We start from the raw sequence: 14,916 nt of genomic DNA, 5'->3' as shown, positions 1-14,916 counted from the left end.
CTCACTTCCCCTCAGGGGAAGATAAATTTTTGAAAGTAGAGGAAGCACACAAAATTCCCCATGACCCCATCCCCAAAACTAAGCCTCACTCTCTTAGTAAGCATTGCTTACAGCAACATTCACTTGAACGTTTCAACAGTTTTCCACAGGATAAAGGCTAGCAGATGAGCAACACTAAAAGTTGTTGCTGTTGTATCTCATACAAAATCATAAGCTCCTCATATGTTAACAGGCATTTTCTCATGCCCCATCACCAGATTTGAGACACTTTCAAGGGTTAGTGAGAGCCACACAGCCAAAGAAAGGAGAGCTGGTCTTGTGGTAGCAAGCATTAATTGTCCCCTTTGCTAAGCAGAGCCCACCCTGGTTTGTATTTGAATGGGAGACTACATGTGAGCACTGTCAGATATTCTCCTTAGTGGATGGGGCCGCTCTGGGAAAAGCCTCTGCATGCTTGCATGCAGAAGGTTCCAAGTTCCCTCCCTGACATCTCCAGATAGGGCAGAGATAGACTCTGGCCTGTAACCTTGGAGATCCACTGCCAGTCTGTGTAGACAATACTGAGCTAGATGGACCAATGGTCTGACTTGGTAGAAGGCAGCTTCCTATGTTCCCCAAAGGGTAAAAACATGTAGGCTGGGCTTTTCCCCCACAGCAAGAGCAACAGCTAATTAAGAAACCTCCCCAGCAATGTGGTGTGTGCCTTTGAACTTTCACTGTACAAAGTATAAAATGAGGACAAGAGCAGTATGAGAATGCCTTGAGGTTTTGCAAAATTCTAATCTCCAACATTGTTTTAGAGGTGCAGATATAACAACCAGCTGATCAGAATAGCTACAAACGTAACTACAAAAGCAAGCTATATCAATGACATGCAGTATGTTTTATTCTTTAAAAGAAAACACAAGTACATTCAGTGCACTAACTGTAACAATACTCACTTCACCAGTCATAATCACCTGTTAATATGAAATCTAGTTCCCATAACTAAATCCCACTCAAGAAAATTCCCAGACAGGGCCATGCAAACAGAACTATGCCAACTGTAGTTCATTTCTCAAGGGCAGAGGTCAACATAGGCAGGGATATGTTTAGCCTCCCATGCAAAGGGTGCCCCCAGATATGTCCCTTGACTGTCCCTTATACATGAATGGATGCTTTTCAGTCCTATGGGGGAAACGAAATGCTGAGGGAGAGAGGGGAAGAAGAGTGACTTAAAGATTTTCAACGTCTTCCTTGTCATGCCCTTAGAAATTCACACTCCAGCATCATGGAAAAAAGAGAACCTTGGGAGGACAGATGAAGAGATGAAGCCTTGCAAAGAGTTGTTGGCTCATTGAATTCCACGGGGTAATGTAAACAGTTTGCTGTGTGGGAACAGTTGTGATGAGGCCTAATTGGTTCCTCATCTGACTCAGGGGGCAGGCAGGCCCACCCAAAAGCTGTCCCTGTATGCAGCGGGCATAGATGCTTTGCAACCCATTCTGCCCTGCACACATCTTGCCCACTGTAATGGTGGGCATCTTGTGATACAAAAGTATGAACTTCAGTGAACGACTTCTTGTGTGCTCAAGCATTTCTGGTTCCATCATGCTGTAACTGCTTTGAGATGAGAGTGGAGTGAACTAATGGGGAGATGGCGATGTGGCCTTGGTGAAGCATACAGAGCCTTAACATCTATTCTTCCCCATCTAGAGAATATAAATGTGATTGGGGCAAAACCAGTCCTTTGCCCTTAACACCAAGTGGCCCAATCTCAATGAAGAAGAAGCCCCACCCCCACCTCATGATCCATTTTGTCTGTGTGTACAAACTGTACTTCCCCCTGGGTCCTACACCCTTGCTTGTCATAATGATCAACATTTTGCTAGTACCCTAAAACTTCAGCTGTATTCAGACATTAATTTTTGGACATTCAAGGAAGGGCTAAAGCATTATTCACTAGCTTGAGTATATATAGCTCAAGCCTGTTACCTCTGGAGAGGTCCGGTTATGGATGCCACCGGCTCATTTGGTGGTGACCCCTGACCGGGCTTTCTCTGTGGCTGCCCCAGGGCTTTGGAGTATGCTCCCTACTGAAATAAGAGCATCTGTCTGTTTTCAGGAAGAACCTCAAGACTCTCCTGTTTTTGCAGGCTTTTAATTAGAATTAATTTTAATAATTTTAAAACTTGTTTTAATATCTATTTTATTCTATTGTCCTTTTATGTATTTTAATTTGTAACTTTTAAATATTTTAAATTTTGTACACTGCCTAGAGATGTACATATCAGGCGGTATAGAAATATGATAAATAAATAAAATAATTAATAAATGTTATCAAAGCGTGAATCCTGCTGTATTGAAGGCTATTCAAGCTCAGGAATTTCCTTCTTTATACATTCTCTGTAAACCACATACTTCAAGCATTTAGCCCAAAGTTGATCTATTCAGCATTGCAAATTGATGATAAAAGTATGCCTCAAGGCTCTTCCATCTATCACCAGCCACCTCTCTCCTCTCACTGCCAACCCACTTGCTCTCCTCTTCCAAAAGGAAAGAACACAGTACTACTATTATATGCTGGATTCCCAATTCAGCCCTCTAAAGCTCGGAGAGAGCAGTCAGAATAGCCCAAAAGAGGGTGGAGAAAGAGAATAGAGAATAGCACTGCAACATTTCTAGGCTGGGAAATCACATCACAGAGCCTTGGGCAGTGGCTACAACATCCAGGATGGGTGAGGGGAAGCTTAATTCAAATGTTCATTAATCAAAGAAGCTCACAGGTTGATCTTGAGCTTCTCCTCATCCCTAAGCACATAGCTGCTAGAAGACTGAAACACTGCTCTAGACTCTCCTTGAAGGAAGAGCTAGTTAAAAATGCAATCAAACAGTAAAGGATACTTACTGCGAGTAAGCTCTACACAACCAAATATGTGCCTTAAGTCCCAAGTAAACATTAGGGATGTGCACAGAACTGCAGCGAGGAGGCTTGAAGGCAGTGGGAGTGCCACTTTAAGAGCGGGGGAGGGTACACTTACCCCTCCCACTGCTCCCCCCCCCCCCCCGCCGGCATCTATTTCTCTAACAGCTAATCGGGGCGGCAGCGTACCTCCCTGGATACGGCTGGAAGTTCCAGATGCGCTTGCGCATGCTGGCACAAACACATGTGCGTCGAACTGGTTTGGAGGCCCATAAAGGGCCTCCGAGCCGGTTCTGTGCACATCCTTAGTAAACATGTGTAGAAGCAGGCTGCAATCAAAGATGAACAGGGAGATCTCTACTGAGGATTAGGAGTCCAACTGGACTCTAGTTTAATGATACACCACTGACATAATCTACAGTGTAGTGTAGTGGTTAGAGTGCTGGATTCGGACCAGGGAGACCCGGGTTCAAATCCCTATTCAGCCACAGAACTCACTGGGTTACTCTGGGCCAGTCACTTAATTCTCAGCCTAACCTACCTCACAGGGTTGTTGTGAGGTAAAATTAACCATGTATACCATTCTGGGCTCCTTGGAGGAAGAGCAAGATATAAATGCAAAAATTAGTAAATGCCATTTCTGTGAACCCAATGGAAGCCACAGCTATGGCATGCATTTCCCCTCTAGAGGAGTTAATTTTCAGTCTCAAAAAGCCTGAACACAACTCTTCAAAAATAGGGTGAGCTCAAATAAAGAAACTTGCAAAATGGCCACTTGGGAATTCTCATTTTTAATCTTCTGTTTTTGAGCCTCTAGGTAGTGTGGTCATTAAGTTTATCCTTCACGCTCACGTAGGGCAGTGTTCTTCACTGTAAGGCCCTGGGGACCAAAGGCAGCCCTAAGCACAGCTTCCTGACTCATTGTTTATCGGGCCTGCGTGAAGCTTCAGCCAAAGCTGAATACTCTGCGTAGTCTCTGGCATTATGTGGAAACGACCATTCCCACCATGCACTTTGCTTAGCACCAGCTGGGTTCCTTTCTTTTAAGGGAAATGGAGTCCTCTTGAGCCCCTGCACCACCTTGGAAGGCCTGCACAGTATCCTGGGAAGCGTAGTCCTTCCCCAGTGCTTTCCTCCTAGAGCTCTTGAGAGAGGGCTCCTCTGTCTCTTAAACGGCCTTCCAGACTGAGAAAAGCACAGTACTATGCAGAGGTCAGCATCATGCAAAATGGGTCTCACATTGAAGAGTTGTTGTTTGTTTGTTTGCCAAAGTGGCCCCCACTTGAAAAATAGTGAAGTTCACTGATATAGGGCATAGCTTCAACAGCTGGTTGTTGGTTGTTTTTTTTAGTGTTAAAAGTTATTTTGAAGCCACTCAGCTTCAGCCTAAAGAGTGGTTCTGACTAGGGGAACTCCCAGGAACTTAGGACATGTCCTCTTTGCCAACATACATATTTACTTCACATTGGTGATGACTAAGGAAGCAATGGGTTCTGTGCAGTACTTGGTACTTCACAAGAATCTGTCTGAGCTTTATTGGTCCTAGAATCTAGTGCTCAAGGGCCTGATTGACACCAGGGACCAAGTATAGTGTTTTATTTTCTTCAGCAGGGACTGAGCCGATTGTTAAAGAGGAGGCAGGATGATTTCATGAAGGCTGGCTCTCTCAATTCTCCATGGAAGACTAATATAAGGAAATGCCAACCAGTCAATCTGCATGGAGGATTTGGGCTTCCCCCCTCATGTTCTGAACATGACATCACTCATTTCAAATTGCCAGTCAGTTGCACTCTTTTATGATGTGTTTACAATACAATGTGCTAAGTCACTATTATTTCTATGTTATGGATTGCCACCTAGCTAATGGACACATGCAGATAAATTACATAGTCCTGGGACTGTACCATTTCAAACTGCAGGTGCAGAATGTTCTGCAGCATCTCTTTGCTTGAAAAGTAGCAAGTAAGAGGAGAAGGCCAGCCTAGAGGTTGAACTTTCCCAAGATAGCAGAGATGAGGGATCTCACAAAATGGGAATTATGTGGCAGAAACCTGAGGTAGCTGAATAATCTCAAGTGGGGGGGAATCACATATTTCATTGTTTAAAAAGGAAAGTAAAAGTCTAGCACAGTAGGGAGCGGAACAGACTAGATTAAAATTATTGTCCTGCTCTCCTAGATGTTTACTTGCAAGCAGTTTTTCACGGCGGGGAGGATTAAAAATGACACCCGCTTGCAGTCAGTAGAAGTGCTATCCTTTTCTCCAGCCCCTTCTACTGCCTGGGTAGAGCACGCAAGACTCCGAAATAAAATCTAGGGCGGGCATGAAGCAACCAGAATGTTTGTATCCAGCTATCCTATGCATATGAGTACTATAGTCCTATGCATCCTTACTCAGAGGAAAGGCACACTGCCTTCCAATCTAAGGTAAAGGCACGTACTATTGCAGCAGTCATGCAGCCCAAATCTATGCAAGTTTTACAGACATTCATTCAATGGGGCTTACTTCCAAGAACGTGCCCACAGCCTTGCAGCAACTGGGCTTACTTCTGGCCAAAGCTGCATAGGATTGGACAATTACTTCGAAACTAAATACTGATAGGGTCGAACTGCAAGAGGGGCAATACACGGCAAATGGTTCAATGGATTTGTATCGCCAAGTAAACATGACAACAACCCGTTCAAATCCAAATAGTGTAGTTGAGCCGCTAGCTCGTGCATTGGGCTCTAAAAGCGCAAAGTGAAGATTAAGGGTGGCCAGCCAACCGACTTGATAACAATGGACTACCACCATGCTGCAGATCTAAGCACGTGCGCCATAGGATGTGCCCCGCCCGGGCTTCGATTAAGGAGGTCCACTACGTGCGATGCTGGGGTTGTGGTGGTGGAAGTCGTTAGAACAGGAGACATTCGCGAGACCCCCACATTCTCAGGACGACCAGCGTCCCACCCAAACAACACATGCATGCCTTTTATAAACCAGGGCCATATAGGAGCCCTCAGCTACCCAACGCAACGCGCATTCCCAGGAAGAAACAGAAGGGGGAAAGGAGCTCCACTCCCCTTGGCCACGCGCGTGGTGATTCTTCCAGCCCCGCCCCCAGCGCCCCCCCCCTTCTCTCGCCTGCCGCCCCGCCCCGCCTCGCGAGCGCAGAGCCCCCTCCTGCTTGGCTGACTGGAAGTGGCGTACGTGCAAATCCGAGCCGGAGAGTGGCGGCGGCGGCACAAACTCCTCCCTCTCCGCCGCAGTTTAGGCTACAGCAAAGGAGGGAGGGGGGGAGGCGGCCGCCGCGAAGAAGGGAGATGTTCCCTTCGCTCCCTCAGGCTGAGGGGGGGAGGCAGAAAGTCTCGGCGGGAGAAGCTGCCATGAGGCGGTGCTAGCAGTGAGCCTCCGAGGCGGGGGGCAAGAGGGCGGCGGCGTGAGGACTCGGTGGCTGTCCTCCGCCCACCAGGAGCAGAGCGGGAGGCGGGCGAGGCAGCTGGGGCCGCAGCGGAGCCCTGGCGGGGGCGGCCATGATGCAGTGAGCCGCTCGTTTCCCTCTCGGAGGCCGCGGAGGAACAAGGGCGAGTGAGGCGAGGGGCGCATCAACATGGCCAATGACAGCGGTGGGAGTGGCGGCACCAGCAGCGGCGGGGCAGGCCAAGGCCAAGGCGGCGGCACCGGCAATAGCAGCTCCAGTAACGCCAGCAGCGAGCGGGACCGGCAGTACTGCGAGCTGTGCGGGAAGATGGAGAACCTGCTGCGCTGCGGGCGCTGCCGCAGCTCCTTCTACTGTAGCAAAGAGCATCAGCGCCAGGACTGGAAAAAGCACAAGCTCATCTGCCGGGGAAGCGGCAGTGGCGCCGGAGGGGCGGCAGGGGGCGCGGACGAGCACCGAGGCGGGGGCGGCCACCACCACGCCGCAGGAGGAGGGGACCGCAGGGAAGGAGCGGAGGCGGCGGCGCTGCTGGCGGCCACCGCAGCAGCAGCAGCCGCCGTCGTCGCGGCAAGCAAGAAGGTGACGACGCTGCCCGCCCAGAGGCAGCCGGACGCCAACTCGGAGGAGCCCGCCGTGGTGGTCTCGAATAACCACGTTGCCAAAGGGGCGCCAGAATCCAAAGGGGAGGAAGAGGAGGAGAAGGAAGCGGCAGTGGCTGCGGCGGCTCCGGCCGGGGAGGCGGGGCTCCTCTACCGGGACAAGTCCAACTTGACTGGCGAGGCGTCTCTGCGTCCTAACGGGCAGATGAAGTCGCTGGTGCCTCAACGGCTAGCGCTGGAATACATCGTGCCCTGCATGAACAAGCATGGCATCTGTGTGGTGGACGAGTTCCTGGGCAAGGAGCTGGGCGGGCAGATCGCGCAAGAGGTGCGCGCGTTGCACGACACCGGCCGCTTCACGGATGGGCAGCTTGTCAGCCAGAAGAGCGATTCCTCCAGAGACATTCGCGGTGACAAAATCACCTGGGTAGAAGGCAAAGAGCCCGGCTGCAAGACCATCGGGAAGCTCATGAACAGTATGGACGATCTCATTCGCCACTGCAATGGCAAACTGGGCGACTACAAAATCAACGGCAGGACGAAAGTGAGTGATAATCCCTCCTTCCTCTCACCATTCCTATACTGGTCTCTCTCTCAGTTCACCACCTGCCAGGGGGCTTCACCTTCTCACTACTTTGAGTGTCACAAACGCTTATTTCAGGTCATCGTGACTTAAAAAGGCAAGATTCTCAAATAGTGGGTGAGGGGTAAATGATAAGAAACGTTTACTTAAGCCAAATTGAACTTATTGGGACTTGCTTCTAGTATAAGATCAGACTGTATAGTAAGTGTTAAACTGAACCATTTAAATCTTGAGCACAACTCAAACAGATGGATCCATGTTGTGCTTTTCAAGATTGCAAGGGAGGAATGCTGAGAAAACACAAAGGTTGCAGAAATTTATGTTTACTCCGTTGATTACTCCAGTACAGCTGATTGGTTGTGCACTGTTCCAGTGGTTGGTAGGAGGCCCCAGCAAGTTGACAGTGCTTCTAGTCAAATCAAGGAAGTCACAATGGAAGTGGTCAGGGAGAAAGTAGTGTAGAATCAGTCCTTCATGACGGAGAGCTGTTATTTTCCTATCAACTGCATCTATGACCTACAGTCATGTTAAAACCCCTTAAAGAAGAGATCTCAGTCCTGACTGAAGCTGTTATGTAGCAATTTTAGTACTGATAACTTCTGGTAGCTTACTTCTTCCATGCTATCAGTGGAAGTATTGCAAGATGTTTTATTGTTGTTCCCTGCTCTATTTAACATTTTAATGTTAAAACATTTTAGGAAAATCATAACGCTTTCCAGAAACCCATAGTCTAAGAGCACATATTGTGGAATAGATAGTCCTAATCAGCTTGTGATAATAGTGGTGTGTGTGTGGTATTGTTGAATTGTGACAACTTATTGCACATCATCACGAAACTATTCCTAGAGGCTTGATGTTCCTCACCCTATTTATGTATCATAGGCACATATCAACATTTAATCATCAGATCAAAGCTCTTGATAACCAGAAGCATAACACCAATATGTTCATAATGCAGCACTGCTCCACTAACATTAGAATCATTACTAAGGTGGTCCCCCTTCCCCTTGCTTTCCCCTCCTTCATTATATCAATAAGTTGGCATTCAGAATGGGTCATGTTGGGTTTCATATCAAAAGTCTTGATGCCAGAAATGTGGCTGAACAACTACATTTGCTGATATTTAGTTGATGCTGTAAATCTGCTTGTAGACTGAAGTTACATCATTTAAGTTAGGTATCATGGTAGGCATATTAATAACTATTTTGGCAATGATTTGTTGGTTCATATAATATTGGCATACAGGAGTAGAGTTTTTAGTGTTAACTTTACATTTCTTTGTTAGCTGAACTGCACTCTGATTGAATATTATTATATAAATCTTCCTTTGCATTGCAGCTGCATGGCATTGATTTGTACACTGTTAGCCGGGCATTTTCATAAAAAACAATGTTTATTTTTTAATACAAACACATTTTCACCAACTTAAGAATTTAATTGAGGGTGCAGGAACTGCATTTTATGGTTGTTTCTCTATATCTGACTGATGAGAGAGAGGCTAACTTGGATGAGAGTAAATATTGGACACTGTTCTATTGCTTGAGAGCAGCCGGTACAAAGGTCCTTTTAGTGGGAAGTAATTCATCATTTGTTTTTATTTTGAGAACATTCACCATTTAAGCTCTAGGAAGACTTTTTGATCCCATATAACAATATTATTATTGAATAACATGTAATCAAGCCTCAAAATATAATTGTTTGAAAGCTTGAACTTTGTCTAGTATGATATACCCAACTTTGAAATTACATTATTAGTTTAACAAAATTATATCATTGCTGATATCAGTTAAAAGAGATAAATGTGCAACAGTTAATACTTAGTCAAATATTAACTTTTAGAACAGAAGCTTAGACAGGACATGAGGGTGCTTTGAATCAGGGTTGATTTTAAATCAAATCAATTTAAATCACTTCACAGGAGAACTCAATTTTACTGATTTAAATTGCAATTTAAATTACTACTCAGGAAGATTCTATTTAATCATCATTTTCTATAAAAGTATATTCTTTTTGTCTAATATAACCTTAATATATATTTAGAGATGTAGGTTTCATTTTTAGAAGTGTATAATTTTACACATCATAATAGGTATGTACTGTTTGATCTAAGATCGTAAATAAACAACTAACTAACTTGGTATGTACATCTCATAATGCTGTTTAATTCTGGCAACCGGGCCTTGCATTTCGTTGTTGCACTGTTTGCCTTTTGCACATGTGTCTTTCTTAGTCACAAGTACAGGAATTCCATTAAAATATTCCTAAATTTGGTCTCTTTTATGGCCTGCTACCATGATAGATGTTTCCCTTTTGCAGTGGAGGATACACTTGGAAAATATTTCCTCAGGATTGCGTGAATATGTTTTGTTCACTTTTGGTTTCACTTTCTATTCCCCTCCCTTCCCCATGCCCCATTTATATCTAGACTCCTCCTCTTCACTCAGATCTACTCCATCCCCTGCCAAATCCTCTATTCATTCATTAACCTTCTCTGTCTTTGTACTTTGGGTGGGGGGAGGGGCGGGCAAGGGCTTGATGACCATGTGCGCGCGTGCGCACTGCATGTACACCACCTGCAGAATTGGACTGATCAGGCCTGATCTTCCATCCCTTTATACTGCTGTGATCATGCTCATAGAATACAATTAGAAGTTAGGATTAATATTCATGAGGATGTATGTTTTAAAAAAAAATCATCGCTTTTTATCAACCCTTCTCTGAATATCTTAAGTCATTGGAACTCTCACTTTGATGACAAAGAGCTCACAAATGTGTTCACTATGAGAAGAAGTGTCCCTATCACCATCTTTCTACTGATCTTAAACCTGTAGGGAGGAGGAAGTCATCCCAGCCATCACACTGTACCTGGAGATGCTTCAAAAGCATTTTCAAAGCTCAGTGTGATGTTGGAGACAAGACCTGTTCTTCTCTTGTTAATGAACTGCAGGGTTGTGGCAACCACAGATTTTAGTTAGCCAGCAAAACCTGGGCACTCCTGTAGGGGGGTTATTGTTAGATTATGAAGTCTGTGCTCTAGTGTTTCTGGCATTAAAAGCTTTGGTTTGATGGTCAGCATGAGCCAGTTAAATTCTGATATCTGAGCCCCTGGTGGCGCAGTGGTAAAACTGCCGCCCTGTAACCAGAAGGTTACAAGTTCGATCCTGACCAGGGGCTCAAGGTTGACTCAGCCTTCCATCCTTCCGAGGTCGGTAAAATGAGTACCCAGAATGTTGGGGGCAATATGATAAATCATTGTAAACCGCTTAGAGAGCTCCGGCTATAAAGCGGTATATAAGTGTAAGTGCTATTGCTATTGCTATATGTATGCCTAAGGTGTGTATATAGGTAAGCAGATGTGAAGCACTGAGCCTTTCATGAAGGTGTTTGAGCTTGGCATCTATGATTGGTGGATGCATGCTCAGCAAAACTCCACATAGTCCAATCCTGTGCTGTCCTATCTCAGTCCATGAAGTGAGAGACTCTGTCCCTTAGCCCAAATTTTGTGATTGTCTAATGAACTGTGATGATTCTCTGCATACCATTGTATCCTAAAACTGACCACTCATACAGTATATGCTCTTGAACTACAAAGCTTTTTTCAACATTGACCTACTTCCCTTCTCCTAGATGTAAGTGTTGCTTCATGTTGGTGTAGGCAGATATTCATTGTAGCAGGAGTGGTGAAAATTTCTGGTCATTCTAACACTTCTGGGACTTAGTGTGTTCAGAGTTATGTAGAAACAAACAGGGCATGGAGTGGTATGTGCTTCTGTGTCACTTATAGTGGAGAAAGGGGTGGGATGCCTTCACTTTGAGACTTTCAGATTCTAAACTTTACTTTCTTTTCATTTAGTCTTTGCATGAATACAGAAATGTGTTCCCTGTTCTGTATATGAAAGGGAACTCCATGAATCTGAGAGTTTGTCTGGGGCAGATAATGATGAGAAATCCTACTCCCTAGTATGTTGTAATGTTCACCTGCTTATTTGTTTTTCTGATTTTTCACTATCACTTTTCTCCCTAGATTTCTTTTGTACAGCACTGGTCTGTTTCCATGAACACTAACAACAAGGCTGGGGGAGCCATTAGGGTATCAATATACTCCCAGCTCCACTTGTTCAGGTGTTTTCCTTTGTAACTGCTTCCAGTTACCATCATTCCCATCACCTCCACATTTCTTGAAGATTGACCTCTTCCTCTGACCTAGTTTTTACACTTCCCACTCTGCTGAAACTCCACTCATAATGTTTTTCTGTGATTGCCTGTTGGCCAGGTTGAAGAATTTCATTTTCTTTGAACCTGGTCAGTTTTGATGCTTTAGTCATACTCTTTGACATGTTCTTGAGCTTTCAAGACACTCTCCCTTTCTGGTTCCTCCTGTTTCTCTAACAGCAGTCTTTCTGTGTGGAATGAGTGGGGGTATATAAATCTCCCCTGCCATCTCCGCTTTCTAATTCTCTGCTACTGTTTAATATACTGTCATCTCTCTGAGGCCTGCAAACCTGGAGTTAATCTTCAATGCTCTAGCATCTTTTTTTCTTCCCGTATCCAAATAATTGCCCAATCTTGTTGGTGGTTGTTGGACTATGACTAAATGTCAAGAAGACTAAACTAATGACAATGGGTACAGCAGCTAGCCTCAGAATTGACAATGAAGACATTGAAGTGGTGGATAGCTTCTGCCTTTTAGGATCAACTGTCAACAGTAAAGGATCCAGCAGTCAAGAAATATGCTGCAGACTCGCACTTGGTAGGGTTGCAATGAAGGTCTTGGAAAGGATATTTAGATGTTGTGATGTGTCTACACCTACTAAGATTAGAATCATTCGGACAATTGTTTTCCCCGTGACGATTGTCCGACACTATGACAGTACGGATGCGAAAGCATCCTCAACATCCTTTACTGTTGATGGTCAATCCTTAAAGGCAGAAGCTATCCACCACTTCATTATCAATTCTGAGGCTGGTTGCTGTACCCATTGTATTTAGTCATAGTCCCATTTTTCACTGTGCTCCTTGACTTTCATTACTAGAGCTTGCAGATCATCCACATTCTCAGCTATCAGAGTGATGTCATCCGCATAGCGTAAGTTATTGATATTTCTTCCTCCAGCTTTAAAACCACACTCATCTTCTTCCAGTCCAGCTTCTCTCAGAATATGTTCAGCATATAAATTGAATAAAGAAAGAGAAAGTATACAGCTTTGTCTTACTCCTTTGCTGATCTGGAACCACCATGTTCTATCTGGAGTGTGGCTTTCTGTCCTGTGTATAGGTTTCTCATTAGAATAATGAGGTGTTCTGGGACGCCCATTTTCCTAAGGACATTCCACAACTTGACATGGTCAACGCAATCAAAGGCTTTTCTGTATTCATATTTACTTCTTTCTGGTATTCTTTGGCTTTCTCAATTATCAAGCCTACATCAGCAATGATGTGTCTTGTTCCTCAGCCTTTTCTGAAACCAACTTGGACATCCAGCATTTCCCTTTCCACGTAGGGCTCTAATCTGCATTGGGTGATCCTGAGCATTATTTTGCTAGCTTGGTACCCATCCTAAAATGTCTGCTTTCTCGTACACTGCCCACCTTCTGTAACAAGAGGTGAAGTCGCTTCTTGTCCCTGGCCTTGCAGTTTGTTTGGAGGCACCTAGATTTTACAAGACTTACCTGTGAATTTATGCAAGTTATTATATAGCATCGGAGCCAATATACTTTAGTTTGGTTTTAGTAGCTTGGGTAAATGAGGCATGTCCAGATGGAATATTCACTATAGCTTATAGCAGGGGTGTGAACCTTAATTGGGAGGTGGGTCATATTTGATTCCAGTGCATTTCTAGGGGGCTTCTGCTGCCTCGTGCTTCCACCTCGTTCCACCGCCCTAGCCTTGCCTTGCACCCACCTAGTGCCATCTGTCTTCCTTCCTGTGGGTGAGTGAGTGGAGGGGAAGGGGGTGGGGGAGGGAGGAGAGAAGCATGGCACCGAGGTTGGGAAGGAGTGAAGATCCCTTTATATATGCCAGCCCTGCCATAAGTAAGTTGCAGCCTTACTTCTTCCTGCTCCTGGTGCATCCCCTTTCTCTCACTCGCTAGCCCTGCCGCACTTCCGAGTGCTCACTGGGCACTTCTTGGTTTCTTGCCAAGAATGATGCCGTCCTTGCCAGCCCTGCTGCGGCTGAAGTTCTTGGCCCCCAGCAGCTTTTTGCTGTGAGCAGTGCTTCTCGGCCACGCTACTTCTTGGCCAGCAGCAGCAATAGGATGCTGCCCTAGCCAGCCTGTCACCAGTCCCTCTGCGGCTGAAGCTTCTGGCTTGCGGTGGATTCTTGCTGTGGGCAGCACTTCTTGGGCATGCCTCTTCTCAGCAGCAATAGCTGCTTGGCAGCAGCAGCAACAGAAACAGCTCAGGGCTTGGGGGCCTGACAGTGGGGCTACGCGGGCCACATCCGGCCCATTTGCTAGGACTTTGACAGCCCTGGCTTATAGATTTTGTTGCATTTTGTACAAGTTCCGCTATGCCAGATCTCAACATTGTATCTCGCTATGTCTATAGATCTAGGAACCTGCCCCAAAATGAATGAGACAGATGAAGGACCCTGGACAAAATTATTGGATGTGGTGGCAGACATTGTGGAGGGAGAGGGTAAATGGGCTTCTCTTTATCCCCTTTACAAGTAACATACTTCAAACAGAAACAGGGCTGCCTGGGACAAACATAAAAGTAAAAGTGTGCCGTCGAGTCGGTTTTGACTCCTGGCAACCACAAAATCCTGTGGTTGTCTTTGGTAGAATACAGGAGGGTTTTACCATTGCCATCTCCTGTGCGGTATGAGATGATGCCTTTCAGCATCTTCCTATGTTGCTGCTGCCTGATATAGGTGTTTCCCATAGTTTGGGAAAAGTACCAGCGGGGATTCAAACCGGCAACCTCTGGCTTGATAATCAAGTCATTTCCCCGCTGCGCCATTAGGTGGCTGGGATAGATTATATTAAATCTCTACCTCTGAAAATCCTGACTAGGCAGATTATATTAAATCTCTACCTCTGAAAATCCTGACTAGGCAGCACAGTTAAATTTCTAGGTGCCTTGGCTCCCTGGTACCTGGGAATTGTCAAGCCCTGCATTAGCTACAGCCCCTCCTAAACAGAGATAGCCTGGCCAATGGCTCTCAACATCTTGATCAAATTACTGCAAGATGTAAATGGGGCTGCCTTTGAAGAGTTTTCTGAAACTACAGCATGCTTAACTGGAAATATGGCTTTGTGCCAATTCTGAAACAGCTATCCTGGTTCCTGGTCTGTTTCTGAGCACAGTTCAAAGTGCTGAAGGTGCTTAATGAGCCATCTTCTCTTAAATAAAGAGGGCTCTCCAGGGGCTCCACCAGGGCCACTCTTAAAGAGCCCCTGGTGGTGCAGTGGT

General features: G+C 45.5%; 1 protein-coding gene across 1 annotated transcript in view; it reads left to right on the top strand.

Moving 5' to 3' along the window:
• Window positions 1-6,062: 6,062 nt before the first annotated feature.
• EGLN1 (egl-9 family hypoxia inducible factor 1) overlaps window positions 6,063-14,916 on the top strand; it is a 44,289-nt gene continuing 35,435 nt past the window's right edge. Inside the window, exon 1 of the mRNA XM_053298735.1 lies at window positions 6,063-7,462. Within this exon, the coding sequence (XP_053154710.1) occupies window positions 6,491-7,462 (972 nt within the window). The 5' untranslated portion in view covers window positions 6,063-6,490. The remainder of the gene's footprint in view (window positions 7,463-14,916) is intronic.

The sequence above is a fragment of the Hemicordylus capensis genome, chromosome 1 (genome assembly GCF_027244095.1).
Source record: "Hemicordylus capensis ecotype Gifberg chromosome 1, rHemCap1.1.pri, whole genome shotgun sequence".
In the NCBI taxonomy this organism is placed as follows: Eukaryota; Metazoa; Chordata; class Lepidosauria; order Squamata; family Cordylidae; genus Hemicordylus; species Hemicordylus capensis.
Note: the sequence above shows the minus strand (reverse complement) of the source record. Positions and strands in the feature narration are given on the sequence as shown.